General features: G+C 48.8%; 1 protein-coding gene across 7 annotated transcripts in view; it reads left to right on the top strand.

Moving 5' to 3' along the window:
* The window catches only part of TFAP2B (transcription factor AP-2 beta (activating enhancer binding protein 2 beta)), a 113886-nt gene that overhangs the window by 60306 nt on the left and 38524 nt on the right, over positions 1-15056 (top strand). For all 7 annotated transcript variants that reach the window (XM_015417394.1, XM_015417396.1, XM_015417398.1 and 4 more), the window contains exon 4: positions 8810-9029. In XM_015417394.1, the coding sequence (XP_015272880.1) occupies positions 8810-9029 (220 nt within the window). The remainder of the gene's footprint in view (positions 1-8809; positions 9030-15056) is intronic.

A 15056-nucleotide genomic window follows, 5' to 3' on the forward strand; every position in this document is an offset into this window, starting at 1 on the left:
GACTCTCTGAGCTCCACCTTAGGACTCTCTGAGGACTCTCTCAGGACTCTCTGAGCTCCACCTCAGGACTCTCTGAGGACTCTCTGAGCTCCACCTCAGGACTCTCTCAGGACTCTCTGAGGTCCACCTCAGGACTCTCTCAGGACTCTCTGAGGACTCTCTCAGGACTCTCTGAGATCCACCTCAGGACTCTCTGAGGACTCTCTGAGGACTCTCTGAGCTCCACCTCAGGACTCTCTGAGGACTCTCTGAGGACTCTCTGAGCTCCACCTCAGGACTCTCTCAGGACTCTCTGAGGACTCTCTCAGGACTCTCTGAGATCCACCTCAGGACTCTCTGAGGACTCTCTGAGGACTCTCTGAGCTCCACCTCAGGACTCTCTGAGGACTCTCTGAGGACTCTCTCAGGACTCTCTGAGCTCCACCTTAGGACTCTCTGAGGACTCGTTGAGGACTCTCTGAGCTCCACTTCAGGACTCTCTGGGGACTCGTTGAGGACTCTCTGAGCTCCGCCTCAGGACTCTCTGAGCTCCACCTCAGGACTCTCTCAGGACTCTCTCAGAACTCTCTGAGCTCCACCTGCCTCACAAGGTGTCTGTTGGGGGGAGAGGAAGGGAAGCTGCTTTGAGACTCCTTAGGGTAGAGAAAAGTTGGATAGAAAAACCTGCTTTTCTTCTCCTCCACCACCACCACGCTAGAGCAAGCAACTTCTGCCCCATCACCTTCCTTTTTAAGCATTACAGCCTCTTTCCAGCATGTTTACTTGAAAGCCAAAATGCATAACTTCACCCCGGTGGGACTCGTGTATGAGTCAATATGTTTTTAATCGACAGTTTCCCCCAGATAGTGTCATGGATCAAACTCTTCCAATAGAGCTGGGATTTAAAAGCTCCCTAAAATAGTGATGCATGGGCAGCCTACATACACACACCCACGCCTGCCTGCTCCAATGCTGGGCCTCCCCTCCCCTGTTTTCCCAAAGGGGCTGATGCCCTTAATGAACAACAGCAACATTGCCTGCCTCTGCGTAGCAACCCTGGACGTCCCTGGTGGTCTCCCATCCAAGTACTCACCAGGGTCGACCTGGCTTAGCTTCTGAGATCTGATGAGACCGGGCTAGCCTGGGCCATCCAGGTCAGGGCAGAGGTGTTTTGCCATTGCCTGCCTCTGCACAGCAACCCTGGGCTTCCTTGATGGTCTCCCATCCAAATACCAACCAGGTCTGACCTTGCTTAGCTTCCAAGATCTGACAAGATCAGGCTAGCCTGAGCCAAAGCAGATCAGGGAAAGAAACTAGGAGGGCTTGTTTGCCATGGCCTGCCTCTGCATAGCAACCCTGGGCTTCCTTGGTGGTCTCCCATCCAAATACCAACCAGGTCTGACCCTGCTTAGCTTCCGAGATCTGACAAGATCAGGCTAGCCTGAGCCAAGCAGATCAGGGAAAGAAACTAGGAGGGCTTATTTGCCATTGCCTGCCTCTGCGTAGCAACCCTGCTTTTCCTTGGTGAGTTCCCTTCCAAATGCTAACCAGGGCCGACCCTGCTTAGTTGCAAGATCTGATGAAATTGGGCTAGCTTGGGCCACCCAGGTTTAGGACAGAGATGAGATGAGCAGAGGTGGGTTTGCCATTCTCTGCCTCTGTGTTTCCTTGGTGGTCTCCCAAGATCTGATGAGATCTGGCTCACCTGGGCCGCCCAGGCGAGGGCCCAAGCAGTCTAGCTGTTGTCATCTCGCTGTCTCTTAACTTGAATCAGGTCCATAGAAAATATTTTGAAGAGCCGCACGCCTGGTTTGCTTGACAGGTTACTTTGACCCAGAGGTTTTTTGCTTTGGGCTCATGGCATGACGGACAAGTCTGTGTGACAGTCTATCGACAGCAATGGGTCTGGTGTCATGGTGTGTGTGTGACTTTCTTCTCAAGCCAGGATTCTGTCTCCCGGCCAGACGCTTCAGTCTGCAGGGAGGAGGTTCACGGTGGAAGATTTCGACTGTCAAAAAAAAGCAAAAAACCCCAAAATCTTCCTCCCCATGATATGGATGAGGTTCTGGGACATCTGAATAAAACAACAGAGAAGCACTGTAATCAGAAGTAACACCACATAGGCAGAAGCGTCCAGATTCATGTAACCGTTTGGGGGGAAACCTAGAGTACACAGTGTTTAGATCTGCCAACTATGTCGATTCAACATGCGTGCCCTCCAGGTAGTAATAGAATGTGGCTTTACTATCCAACTTTCTATTACTACCTGCAGGGCAGGTATGTAGAATTCAGGTTTCTCTCCTTCCTATTGGGGAATAACAGATTCTGGAATGCAAAGATGTCTTTGTCTATGAAGGTTAAAAAAAAATGGTTGCTATAATCTCAAGGAAACAGTAAATCGTGGTAGCAACTGTCAGCTCTTATTAACTCCTGCATAAAATAACCTAAAGTATGGTTTGTTATCAATTACTGGCAGCAAATGAAACAACTAGGGGGAAAAGGCAGCCAGGCTTGGTATAAATTAAGGGGGCTGGTTGATTGATCAGCGCTCCCATTGTAAATCATAAGTTACGCTGTACACCGAGGAGCTATTTGAGTTCATTTGTAAACACAGTTCACGTTGCAAGGAAATTGCTTCCATTTTCCCCACCACCACCACCAACCCAAGCAGAGCGAGTAGATTTATTTGAATTCTCTTAAATCGAGCCTCGTTATTTCAACCGGTCGGAGAAGATCTTTGAAGGCTGTCGTATTGCATTCAGTTTCACAATCTGGGATATGCCGGAGTCAGAACAAGCCAACTGGGCTTTGTTATTAGCAGGGCTTCCCCCCCACCCCCGGGGGGAATGTGCCGGAACAGAGTTCCAGAACCTCTCTGATAAAATTCTTTATGAAATGTGTAGAAGTTTGTGAGTTTTCGGTATACAGATTGAAAACTTTATTTCCCTCTTGAGAGTTCTGGCACTTTGTTTCCAAGAAAGAAGAAAAGAAAAAGCCCTGGTTATTAGGCTTCGATTATCAAATAATTCTTTCAACAACAACAACAACAAAATCAAATAATTCTTTCAACAGTTCTTAGGTAGATTGTTGGTTTTTTTAATTTTAAAGCTCTCTTTTACTGTACATCAAGCTAGCCAAAGCAAAGTTACCCAGCTGCTGAATTTCCAAAGGTGGAATTGCATAGAAATGAATACTAAAAATCATAGAATCATAGAATGTTAGAGTTGGAAGGGACCTTGCTGGTCATCTAGTCCAACCCCCTGCACTCTGCAGGAGCATCATTATAATAAGTATTATATTATTATCAGGGGTCATTTCGTAGAAAAAGAGGTGCAGGAGCTCATTAGCATAACTTATTAGCATAACTCGTTTGCATATGCCACACCCCCTGACATCACCGGAAGTGTGTCAGAAGGCAACACCCACCACTCAGGCTAAACTGGACTGTTTTGGATGGCTAGCTATTGGGGGGGGGGGATCGTGCAGATCTGTCCTCGCAGAGGAGGGAGAGCTTGGACCTGAATAAAACTTGGTCTTAAAGGTGCCACTGGACTGTTTTGCGCTGGGGGGAGCTCTGCAGCTTACCTGGCTGCTTCTTCCTCTGACTGAGGGCTGCTGGGAGCAGGGGGTGGAGCTTGTTGCATGTGCCCGCCCCCTGGGCTCTTTACTGCCGGAGCTCCGCTCCTGTGCGCTCCTGCAGGAAATGACCCCTGATTATTATTAAAAATAATTATAATAAGTATTATATTATTATTGGCGTGACCTGGACGGCCTGCTCTTATCAGATCTCAGAAGCTAAGCAAGGTCAGAGCTGGTCAGTGCTTGGATGGGAGACCGTCAAGAATGTCCAGGGTCATAATACTTGATTCTGTATTCCACTAGTAATTAAATAATTAGCAGGAATAAAATTTAGATTTGGATAAATATTTAAGACAATGTTAAGGATTTTACAGTGATTCTATTTTAGCATCGAAGTTTATTCAGTTGTTAAAGATGTAATTTCTGTTATCGCTAATAGATTATTGCTGCCCTTCGGAAAGTTCTTGTTTATTCTTTAAAGAGAGAATCTACCCCCAAATTTTGTAGTATTGTTTTAATCTCTGCTTCTAATATGTAATATATTTGGTAATATATTTGATCTTGTGGTACGTAACAATTCATATATTTGGCAAACCTGATGAAGTTATAGTTTTCCCCATCCGCTTTTCTCTTCTGTAGTCTACCTTTTTTCTGAGAATATAATAATAAAAAAAGAAAGTCTGTGATTGCAATGCAGAGGCAGGCAAGGGCAATATCCTCTCCTCTGATGCAGAGGTTACAGGAACTGTGCCAGAAAGTTCCTCTTTCAGAGCTGTTCTCTCAAGGGCAGTTCTTGAAAGAGCTCTCTCAGCCCCACCTACCTCACAGGGTGTCTGTGGTCAAGAGGGGAAGGGAAGGAGATTGTAAGCCGCTCTGAGACTCCTTTGGGTAGTGAAGGGCGGGGTAAAAATCCAATCTCTTCTCTTCATCTTATTGTTAAATTTGACAGTATTTACTGCCCCTTAATTGTTAAATTTGATAGCATTCACTGTCCTTAGCAGTGTGGACATAGATGCCCAATATATGACATCATGTGAGTTGTGGCACCTCCCTGAAATGGGAACAGCGAGAAGGAGCTGTGATAACATACTTTGTAATGTTCCCTAGCTCTTCAGATACTAATTAATAATTATTGTATGGCAGTGTGTGTGTAGTATAGCCAGGAGATCCTAAGACTGTCTGGCAGCCAGAAGTTTTAGCTCTTTTAGATGCACCACTAGGTGGCAAGCTAGACTTTGTTTTTAAGGCAAGGGACCTTTTAGAGGTGGTTTGCCATTGCTGGCCTCTGCATCATGCCCCTGGTATTCCTTGGAGGTCACCCATCCAAATACTAGCCAGGGCCGACCCTGCTTAGCTTCTGAAAACTGACGAGATCGGGGTAGCCTGGGCTATCCAGGTCAGGGCTAGCTCTTAAGAACATAAGAACATAAGAGACGCCAATGTTGGATCAGGCCAAAGGCCCATCCAGTCCAACACTCTGTCACAGTGGCCAGAAATACCAGGTGTCATCAGGAGGTCCACCAGTGGGGCCAGGACATTAGAAGCCCTCCCACTGTTGACCCCCCCCCCCAAGCACCAAGAAGACAGAGCATCACTTGCCCCAGAGCCCCTATCTATACCTTGTGGCTAATAGCCACTGATGGACCTCTGCTCCATATGCCTATCTAATTCCCTTTTGAAGCTGTCCATGCTTGTAGCCACCACCACTTCCTGTGGCAGTGAATTCCATGTGTTAATCACTCTTTAGGTGAAGAAGGACTTCCTTTTATCCGTTCTAACCCGACCACTCAGCAATTTCATGGAGTGCCCACGAGTTCTTGTATTGTGAGAAAGGGAGAAAAGTACCTCTTTCTCTACCTGCTCTTTCCCATGCATAATCTTGTAAACCTCGATCATGTCACCGCTCAGTCATCTTTTCTCCAAGCTAAAGAGCCCTAAGCGCCTTAACCTTTCCTCATAGGGAAAGTGTTCCAACCCTTTTATCATTCGAGTTGCCCTTTTCTGCACTTTTTCCAAAGCTATAATATCCTTTTTAAGTTGTGGTGACCAGAACTGCACACAGTATTCCAAATGAGGTCTCACCATTGATTTATATAGGGGCATTGTGATATTGGCTCTTCAGACATCATGTTGGAAACGAACCAGTGCGGTGTAGTGGTTAGAGCCTTGAACTAGGATCTGGATGGTTCTCTTCCACAGAATCTCCCTGGATGACCTTGGGCCCATTGTTTCCCCTAGGCCTATTGTTGCCATTCTCCAGGTGGCACCTGGAGACCTCCTGCTATTACGGCTGCTCTCCCGGCGACCAAGATCAGTTCCCCAGGAGAAAGTGGCTGCTTCGGAGGGTGGACGCTGGCATTATACCCCACCGAAGTCCCTCCCGTCCCCAAATCTTGCCCTCCTTAGGCTCCACCCCTCAAATGTCCAGGTATTTCCCAACCCGGAGCTGGTAGCTCTAGCTAGGCCCAATCTCCTTGGATCCCTCCTGCAAAGAGCAGAGATATAAAGATCTGGATGGTTCTGGCTGGCTCGATCTCTCCAGGTCATGGGAATTAAGCGGGGTCAGCCCTGGTTAGTACTCAGATGGGAAACCACCAAGGATATCCGGGTCTGCTATGCTGAGGTAGGCAATGGCCACCCACCTCTCCACTTCTCTTGCCTTGAAAACCTCATAAGGGGTTGTCGGAAGAAGAAGAGGAGGAGGAGGTGGTGGTGGAGGAGGAGATTTGATTTATACCCCGTCCTTCACTACCTGAAGGACTCTCGGGGTGGCTTCCAATCTCCTTTCCCTTCCCCTCCCCAACACAGACTGCCTGTGAGGTAGGTGGGGCTGAGAGAGCTCTTTTGAGAACTGCTCTGGGGAGAACAGCTCTGAGAGAACTTGTGACCAGTGTTCCCTCTAAGCTGAGTTAGTGTGAGCTAGCTCACTGTTTTTTAGCCTCCGGCTCACACATTGTTGTCTCAGCTCAGAAAGGAGGGCTCCAGAGCAAACTAACTGATACAACAGCCAAATGGCTCGCTCACAACTTTAATGCCAGTGGCTCACAAAATAGAAGTTTTGCTCACAAGACTCCACAGCTTAGAGCAGTGGTTCTCAACCTTCCCAATGCCGCAACCCTTTAATACAGTTCCTCATGTTGTGGTGACCCCCAACCAGGGGTCGTTTCGTAGAAAAAGAGCTAGGGGAACTCATTAGCATAACTCATTAGCATATGCCACACCCCCTGACATCACCAGAAGTGTGTCATAAGGCCACACCCACCTCAGTTAGTCTTAGTCTTAAAGGTTAGTCTTAAAGGTGCTATTTGAACTCTTGGACTATTTTGCAGCAACAGACTAACACAGCTACCTCGGGGAAGCTCCTGGATGGGGCTGGGAGTCCTTGCGGAGGCCACATGGAGTGGCCTCGGCCAGGCAGAGGGGGAGGATGCCAACTTACCCTCCTGCTTCTTCCTCCTTCTGCAACAGAATGAGGCTGGAAGAAGGGGGCAGCCGGAAGAAGGGGCGGGGCTTCGTCGTGTGCCCCACCCCCTGCCCCTCACCCGGGGGAACTACGATCCCCTGCGATCCCCCCCGAAATGACCTCTGCCCCCAACCGTAACATTATTTTCGTTGCTACTTCATCACTGTAATTTTGCTACTGTTATGAATCGCGACTTGGCGAGACTTGGGAGCCCTATCCTAAGACCATCGAAAATTTGTGTTTTCCGATAGTCTTTGGTGACCCCTGTGAAAGGGTCGTTCAACCCCCAAAGGGGTTGCGACCCACAGGTTGAGAACCGCTGGCTTAGAGGGAGCATTGCTTGTGACTGACCCAAGGTCACACCAGCAGCTGCTTGTGGAGGAGTGGGGAATCCGACTTGGTTCGCCCAGATTAGAGTCCGCGCTCGTAACCACGACACCAGACTGGCTCTCTTGACAGCACCATATATACATATATAAAGATCGAAAAGCAGTTCTGAAAGGGGACCACATCTGTGTCATGGACGGTCCTATTCGACTCGGGAGGTCTCTTGTGGCAGAACCACCAGGAAAAGGATAACCCGTAATTAGCTCCCACACCTCTGAGGTAAGGTTGGAATTGGATTGGTTCTTTCTGTTTCATCTGTTGCCAATATAAAACTGGGTCTAGCCATGAGGAAGTGGCCGCTAAAGTACCGAGATGATCTAAGAAGCAGCCCTTTGATAGACTCCCCATACAACCGTCTGCAGAGAGGCTGAACTTGGGAAGCCATTGGGGGAATTTCCTTCTGAGCCATCCTGGGTAGTACCGGGCTGTACATGTCTCTAAAGTCTGATGCCTCTCCTGGGAATTCTCCGGAGCTCTGTTATTCCTCTATCATGGTGATGGTGGGGAATAGAAGCCACCCTTCGCTTCAAGGGTGGGATTGCATCAGGACCAATGTTCCCTCTAAGCTGTGAAGTCTTGTGAGCAAAATTTTTACTTTGTGGGCTATTGGCATTAAAGTTGTGAGCTAGCGATTTGGCTACTGCATAAATTAGTTTGCTCTGGTGCCATCCTTCCTGAGCTAAGACAAAAATGTGTGAGCCAGAGGCCAAAAAATTGTGAGCTAGCTCACACTAACTCATCTTAGAGGGAACACTGATCAGGACCATGTTAGGAAAGCTGACATGCATCAGCAGAAACAAGACTGAGGGTCTGTATGCTGCCTTGGGGTTTGCCAGTGTCTGATTTAGAGAGGAATAATAGCACATACTTTCATTGACAGTCTGTTATGTATTGAGCCTGAGCCATCTCTGAATGTGGACCTTGAACTGGGCGAGCTTGCTCCCCAAGAACAATAGCTGACCAGGATCCTGGAATTGACCTATAGATAAGCAGTGTAATGTAAATAGCCTATCCCTGGGAGTGTGTTTGTGTGGGGTGTGGTGTTTGCATGCTCAAACCCTGTTGGGTCTCCTTGTTGTGTTCCTGAAATCACTAAATAAACTAGAGCCGATCGCTGCAATGTGTCCAGAACCTGGTATTTAACAGAGTCGGAGTGGTATAGTGGATCAGACTGTTATCCAGGAGACCCAGGTTTGAATTGCCACATTGCCATTGAAGCTTGCTGGGTGACCTTGGGCCAGTCACGCTCTCTCAACCTAAGCCACCTCACAGGGTTGTTGCGAGGAGAAAATGGGAGAGAGGGGAATGATGTCACGCTTGGGTCCCCGGGGTATGAACAAAAACGAGTAAAAGAGCACAAATGGTCAACCTTCTCTCCGCTACACTTTTCTGTCTCTCCAGTTCCGGTTCCTCCGAAATCCGTTACTTCCCTGATGATGAACAAAGATGGCTTCCTGGGAGGCATGTCGGTGAACACGGGAGAAGTGTTCTGCTCGGTCCCAGGGCGCCTGTCCCTGCTCAGTTCCACGTCCAAGTACAAAGTGACGGTGGGGGAAGTTCAACGGCGCCTCTCTCCGCCCGAATGTTTGAACGCCTCGCTCCTCGGAGGCGTCCTTAGACGGTAAGGCTGGAAGCAAAAGCGTGAGTTTTACAGATACTGTCTATTGGTCGGTTTCAAGACATGTGCTCAAAATCTTCTAAGTGTTTCATAGTATTCATATGTATGAAATAACACATGAGAGAGAGAGAGAGAGAGATGCAGTGGATGGTAAATTAGGTTTGCCAACTTCCTGGTGGGAAATACAAAAACGGAGGGTCACAGTGTTAGGAAGATATGCAAAAGTATATAGCACCGTGTGTAAGAGATGAATGGGCTGCGGTGGCTCAAGGGGTTAAGACGCTGAACTGCAGACCGGAAGGTCGGTAGTTCAGTAGTTCGAGACCCGAGTGCTGTGTGACGGAGTGAGCTCCCATCTCTGGCCCCAGTTCCTGCCAACCGAGCCGTTCGAAAGCGAGAAATTGCAAGTAGATAAATAGGTACCACTTCGGTGGGAAGGTAACAGCATTCTGTGTGCCTCGGCATGTAGTCATACCGGCCACATGACCATGGAAACGTCTTCGGACAGCGCTGGCTCTTTGGCTTGGAAACGGAGATGAGCACCGCATCCCTAGAGTCGGATTCGACTGGCTTTCGAGCAAGGGAAACCTTTGCCTAGAACAGATGTCTGTTCAAGGTAGATCAACGTTGTGCTTTTTCTTTTTCTTCTTTTTCTTTTTCTATACTGTTATATAAATACTAGTGTCAAATGTGACCAAGAATAGGTTTCACCCAAACAAAACATCAGAGTGCAGGTTTACATTCTGTTCAAATATTCAGACGGCACCTTGTCCGTAACACAATCACTAATTCCACGGGACTCTAGTAATGTACCCGTTTTGAATACAGTATTTTGTTTTTTGATATATATATATATATATATATATATATATATATATATATATATATATAAAACTTGACACCAATATTTAGATAATCAGGGGTCATTTAGTAGAAAAAGAGGTGCAGGAGCTCATTAGCATAACTCATTAGCACAACTTATTTGCATATGCCACACCCCCTGACATCACCGGAAGTGTGTCAGAAGGCAACACCCACTGCTCAGGCTCCACTGGACTGTTTTGGATTGCTAGCTATTGGAAGGGGGGGGGGAACGTGCAGATCTGTCCTCGCAGAGGAGGGAGAGCTCGTACCTGAATAAAACTTGGTCTTAAAGGTGCCACTGGAATGTTTTGGACCAGGGGGCTGGGAGGGGCTCTGCAGCTTACCTGGCTGCTTCTTGCTCTGACTGAGGGCTGCTGGGAGCAGGGGGCAGGGCTTGTTGCATGTGCCCGCCCCCTGGGCTCTTTACTGCCGGAGCTCCGCTCCTGTGCGCTCCTGCAGGAAATGACCCCTGTATATAATAGCATAGAAAAATGAAAAAAGAAAAAGCACAAAATTGATCTACCTTGAACATACATCTATTATACACAGTGCTATATACTTTTGCATAAACTCCAGGTGGGACCTGGAGACCTCCAGGAATTACAACTGGTCTCTTCTATACCAACCCTTATACATTAAGCTGCCTTCTACTGAATCAGACCCTCGGTCCATCAAAGTCTTTCCAACTCAGACTGGCAGCTGCTCTCTAGGGTCTCAAGCGGAGGTCTTTCCCATCACCTACTGCCTGGATCAGTTTTAGCTGAAGATGCCGGGGATTGAACCTGGGACCTTCTGCATGCTGAGCGGGAGCTCTTCCACTGAGCCAAACTCCACCCCCTTGATGGAGTTCAGTTCTCCTGGAGGAAATGGCTGCTTTGGAGGGCAGACTCGGTGGCATGATACCTTGCTGAGGTCCCTCCCCTCCTCAAACCCCGCCCTCTTTGGGCTCCACCCCCAAATATCCGGGAGTTTCCCAACACAGAGGTCGCAACCAGTGTTCCCTCTAAGCTGTGGAGTCTTGTGAGCAAAAATTCTGCTTTGGGAGCTACTGGCATTAAAGTTGTGAGCGAGCGATTTGGCTACTGCATCAATCAGTTTGCTCTGGAGCCCTCCTTCCTGAACTAAGACAAAAATGTGTGAGCCGGAAGCTAAAAAACGGTGAGCTAGCTCACACCAACTCAGCTTAGAGGGAAAACTGGCCACAACCCTAATACTAATGGTCAAGCATTCCTCGTTTAGCATGCTAGACAGTATACTATAAGTCAGTGGTTCTCCGCCTTTTTAGTTCACAAGCCCAAATCGAAACACACAAATTTGCCTTATACCGAATCAGACCCTTGGTCCATCCGGGTCAGTCTTGTCTACTCAGACTGGCAGAAGCTCTCCAAGGTCTCAGGCTGAGGCCTTTCACATCACCTCCTGCCTGGTCCTTTTAGCTGGAGACACCGGGGATTGAACCTGGGACCTTCCGCACGCCAAGACCCGCTTAGCATTGATCCCATGTTGTTCTAAGGCAGATATGGGTTCCAGGGGTCATTTCGTAGAAAAAGAGCTAGGGGAACTCATTAGCATAACTCATTAGCATATGCCACACCCCCTGACATCAGGGACCCGGCAGTGGACCTGCAAGGCCAGCGGGAGTGCAAGGAAGCCCCGCCAAGGCCCTGCCTGGCCCCAGGCAGGCAGGGGTGGGGAGAGGCGGGGAGGAAGCAACTTACCCTCCCTCTTCTCCTGCCTCCTCCTGGCTGAATGAGGGCTGGAAGCGGGGCAGCCGGAAGCAGGGGGTGGGGCTTCGTCATGTGCCCCGCCCCCCTGCACCTCACTTGGGGGAACTGCGTTCCCCCGCGTTCCCCCCCGAAATGACCTTTGGTGGGTTCTTTTCAGATGGGTTTTTTGGGTTTTTTTTGGGTGTAACGGGGAATGAAAACAACAATGTGGGTCTTTCCCTGTAACAAGAAGTGTTTGAGTTGTAGTGTTGGAACAGAAGGGGCCCAATAGGCCATCTAGTCCAACCCCCTCCTGTCTCTGTCTCTCTCTCTCTCTCTCTTTCTGTCTCTCCCTCCCTCTCTCTATGTGTGTGTGTATGTTAGGATGGCTGGAGAACTCCCACTATTCCCAACTGATCTCCAGGTGACAGAGATCAGTTCACCTGGAGAAAATGACCACCCTGGAAGGTAGACTCTATAGCCTTATACCGCACTGAAGCCCCTCCCCTCCCCAAGCTCCGCCCTCCGCAGGCTCCGCCCCCCGTAATTTCCAGGTATTTCCCAACTTGAAGCTGGCAACCCTACTGTATATTGATGTATAAGGAGGTTTTGGTGCTGTGGTGTTTAAACTGATTCCTAAGCAGACGATCGATGAAAACAGAGGCGTCAAGCTCATTTGTTACGAGGGCCGGATCTGACCTAAATGTCGCTTTGTCGGACCGGGCCACGCGTGCCATAAAATGTAATGCCGGGTACTGGAGATATAGACTGTATAAAGGGCAGCAGCTGGTAAGCTCCGAGTTGCTGTGTACTCACTGCAAGGCCTCGTGGGCTGGGAGGGGGGTGCAAAGGAAAACCCACCTGGAGAGCCAGCAATGCAGCCCTGGGCAGACGCTCCCACGCTGCTTGACTGCTGTAGACAAAGCTGTTCCACCCTGCTGCAGCCACGAGTGGACTTACTCCCCCTGCTCCCCCCCGAGAAGTCTCCTGTTCCCTCCCTTGCACCAGTTGCTCGCGGGCTGCATAAGAGCCCAGGATGGGCCAGGGCTGGCCCGCGGGCCTTAAGTTTGACACCCCTGGATTAAAATATTTAACCGATTCCCAGCCAGACAAGATAGTGGGTGCCCCAAGAGACAGAGCCCGGTGGAGGCCCAAGTGAATGGTGGAGCCACACACTGGTGGAGCTACATAACGGTGGAGGCCCAAGTACACGGGACAAGGGGAATTTTTTTTAAATTACATTGGGAAAGAGGAGAGAGAATAAAACCAACCCTGCGGTGTGGCAACTGCCACAGCAATTTGCATTATTTAAATCTACACAGGCAGACAGCGCTCCAATGGCCAATCAAAAGCTCTGCTAGGCAAGTGTCCTTCGTTGCACACCCACTTTCTAAAAACACTTGGTGGCCACCAAGAAAAGTGTGGATGACACTCACACAAGAACCAAGTTGGGGGCCCACGTCTCAGCACTGTACCACTCTGGTCCTCAGGAAAGAGAATCAGGGCTGTCGGATGACATACTTGACCAAGACACAGAGCAGAAGGCGGGGTAGACTGGACAGCTACCATGACAGCTTCCACGGGAGGGGTTACACCTTCCCTATGAGGAAAGGCCGAAGAGTCGGGGACTTTTCAGTTTAGAAAAGAGATGACTAAGGGGTATGTTCCCTCTAAGCTGTGGAGTCCTGTGAGCAAAAATTCTACTTTGTGAGCTACTGGCCTTAAAGTGGTGAGCGAGCAATTTGGCTACTGTACAAATTAGTTTGCTCTGGAGCCCTCCTTCCCCGAGCCAGGACAAAAAAGTGTGAGCCGGAGGTTAAAAAACTGTGAGCTGGCTCACACTCACTCAGCTTAGAGGGAACATTGGACGTAATAGAGATTTATAAAATTACGCATGGGTTGGAGGCCAGGAGAACTTTTTATCTCTCTCCCAAAATACTAGACCTTGAGGGCATCCAATGAAGCTGACGGCCAGTAGGTTGAGGTTGGACAAAAGGAAATATCTGTTTACGCAGAGAGTGGGATTTTCAGCCAGAGGACGTAGTGATGGCCGCAGAAAGGAACAGCTTTAAAAGGAGATCAGATAGATTCATGGAGGAGAAGTCCGTCAGTGGCTACTGGCCATGGTGACTGAGGGAAACCTCCACATTCAGAGGCACTAATCCTCTGAATCCCAGAGCCAGGAGGCAACATCAGGGGAAGGCCTCGGCCTCTCTGCTCCATTGTGGCCCTCCAGAGGGACTGGTTGGCCACCGTGCGAGACAGGATGCTGGACTAGATGGACCACTGGCCTGAGCCAGCGGAGATCTCCTTATGTTCTCATGTACATTTCCCAACCTTCTTCCACATGAATAATTCCCCACCAAAAACTAGCACGGCATGTGAAGAGCTGGTCTCCTTGCTGTGCTAATATATATAGCCTGCAAGGCAGGTTTTTTAAAAAAATATATATGCCAGAGCAATAAGAAATGTGACTTTCCCCTCCCAGTTTGAAGTGGTACATCCTGTTCTAGGGACTTGGAATGTCACCATCAATGCTCCCTCTAAGCTGTGGAGTCCTGTGAGCAAATATTCTACTTTGTGAGCGACTGGCATTCATGTTGTGAGCGAGTGATTTGGCTACTGCATCAATTAGTTTGCTCTGGAGCCCTCCTTCCTGAGCTAAGGCAAAAATGTGTGAGCCGGAGGCTAAAAAACTGTGAGCTAGATCGCACTAACTCAGCTTAGAGGGAACACTGGTCACCATCTAATTTTGCTGCCCCTATATTCATTTATTTATTATACTGAAATGTGTCACACCACCTTTCCACCCAGTTCAGCACCCCAATGCCGTTAACCGTCGAAACATGAGAACAATTTTTAAAATGCTTCTATGTTATGTGGATAAGCCCCGGTGAAATCCATGGGGGAAAAGACCCTAGGGGAAGAGGCTGTGGCTCCGTGGCAGAGCATCTGCTTGGCATGCAGATGGTCCCAGGTTCAATCCCCGGCGTCTCCATTTAAAAGATCTGGCGGCAGGTGATGGGGAAGACCCTGGAGAGCTGCTGCCTGTCTGGATAGACAATATTGACCTTGTTGGTCTGATGCAGTAGAAGGCCACCTTCAAACCTGTGTCCATTTTGGTTGGGTAGAGGCTATGGGCCAGTGGCAGAGCATCTGCTTAGCATGCAGAAGGTCCCAAGTTCAATCCCCAACAACTCCAGTTGGAAGGGTTGGGGTGGGTCGGTGATAAGAAAGACCTCCACCTGAGACTCTGGAAAGCTGCTGCTGGTCTGAGTAGACAATACTGACTTTGATGGACCAATGAACTCGTTCAGTAGTAGGCAGGCAGCTTCATGTGTTCATGGGAACTGATTTCTATGAAGACATGCCAAGGATGGGGCAGAAACTGACTCAGCATGATTCTTCTCATCTCTTTCTTTCTTTCTTTCTTTCTTTCTTTCTTTCTTTCTTTCTTTCT

The sequence above is a fragment of the Gekko japonicus genome, unplaced genomic scaffold (assembly GCF_001447785.1).
Source record: "Gekko japonicus isolate JY-2015 unplaced genomic scaffold, Gekko_japonicus_V1.1 scaffold2423, whole genome shotgun sequence".
Lineage (NCBI taxonomy): Eukaryota > Metazoa > Chordata > Lepidosauria > Squamata > Gekkonidae > Gekko > Gekko japonicus.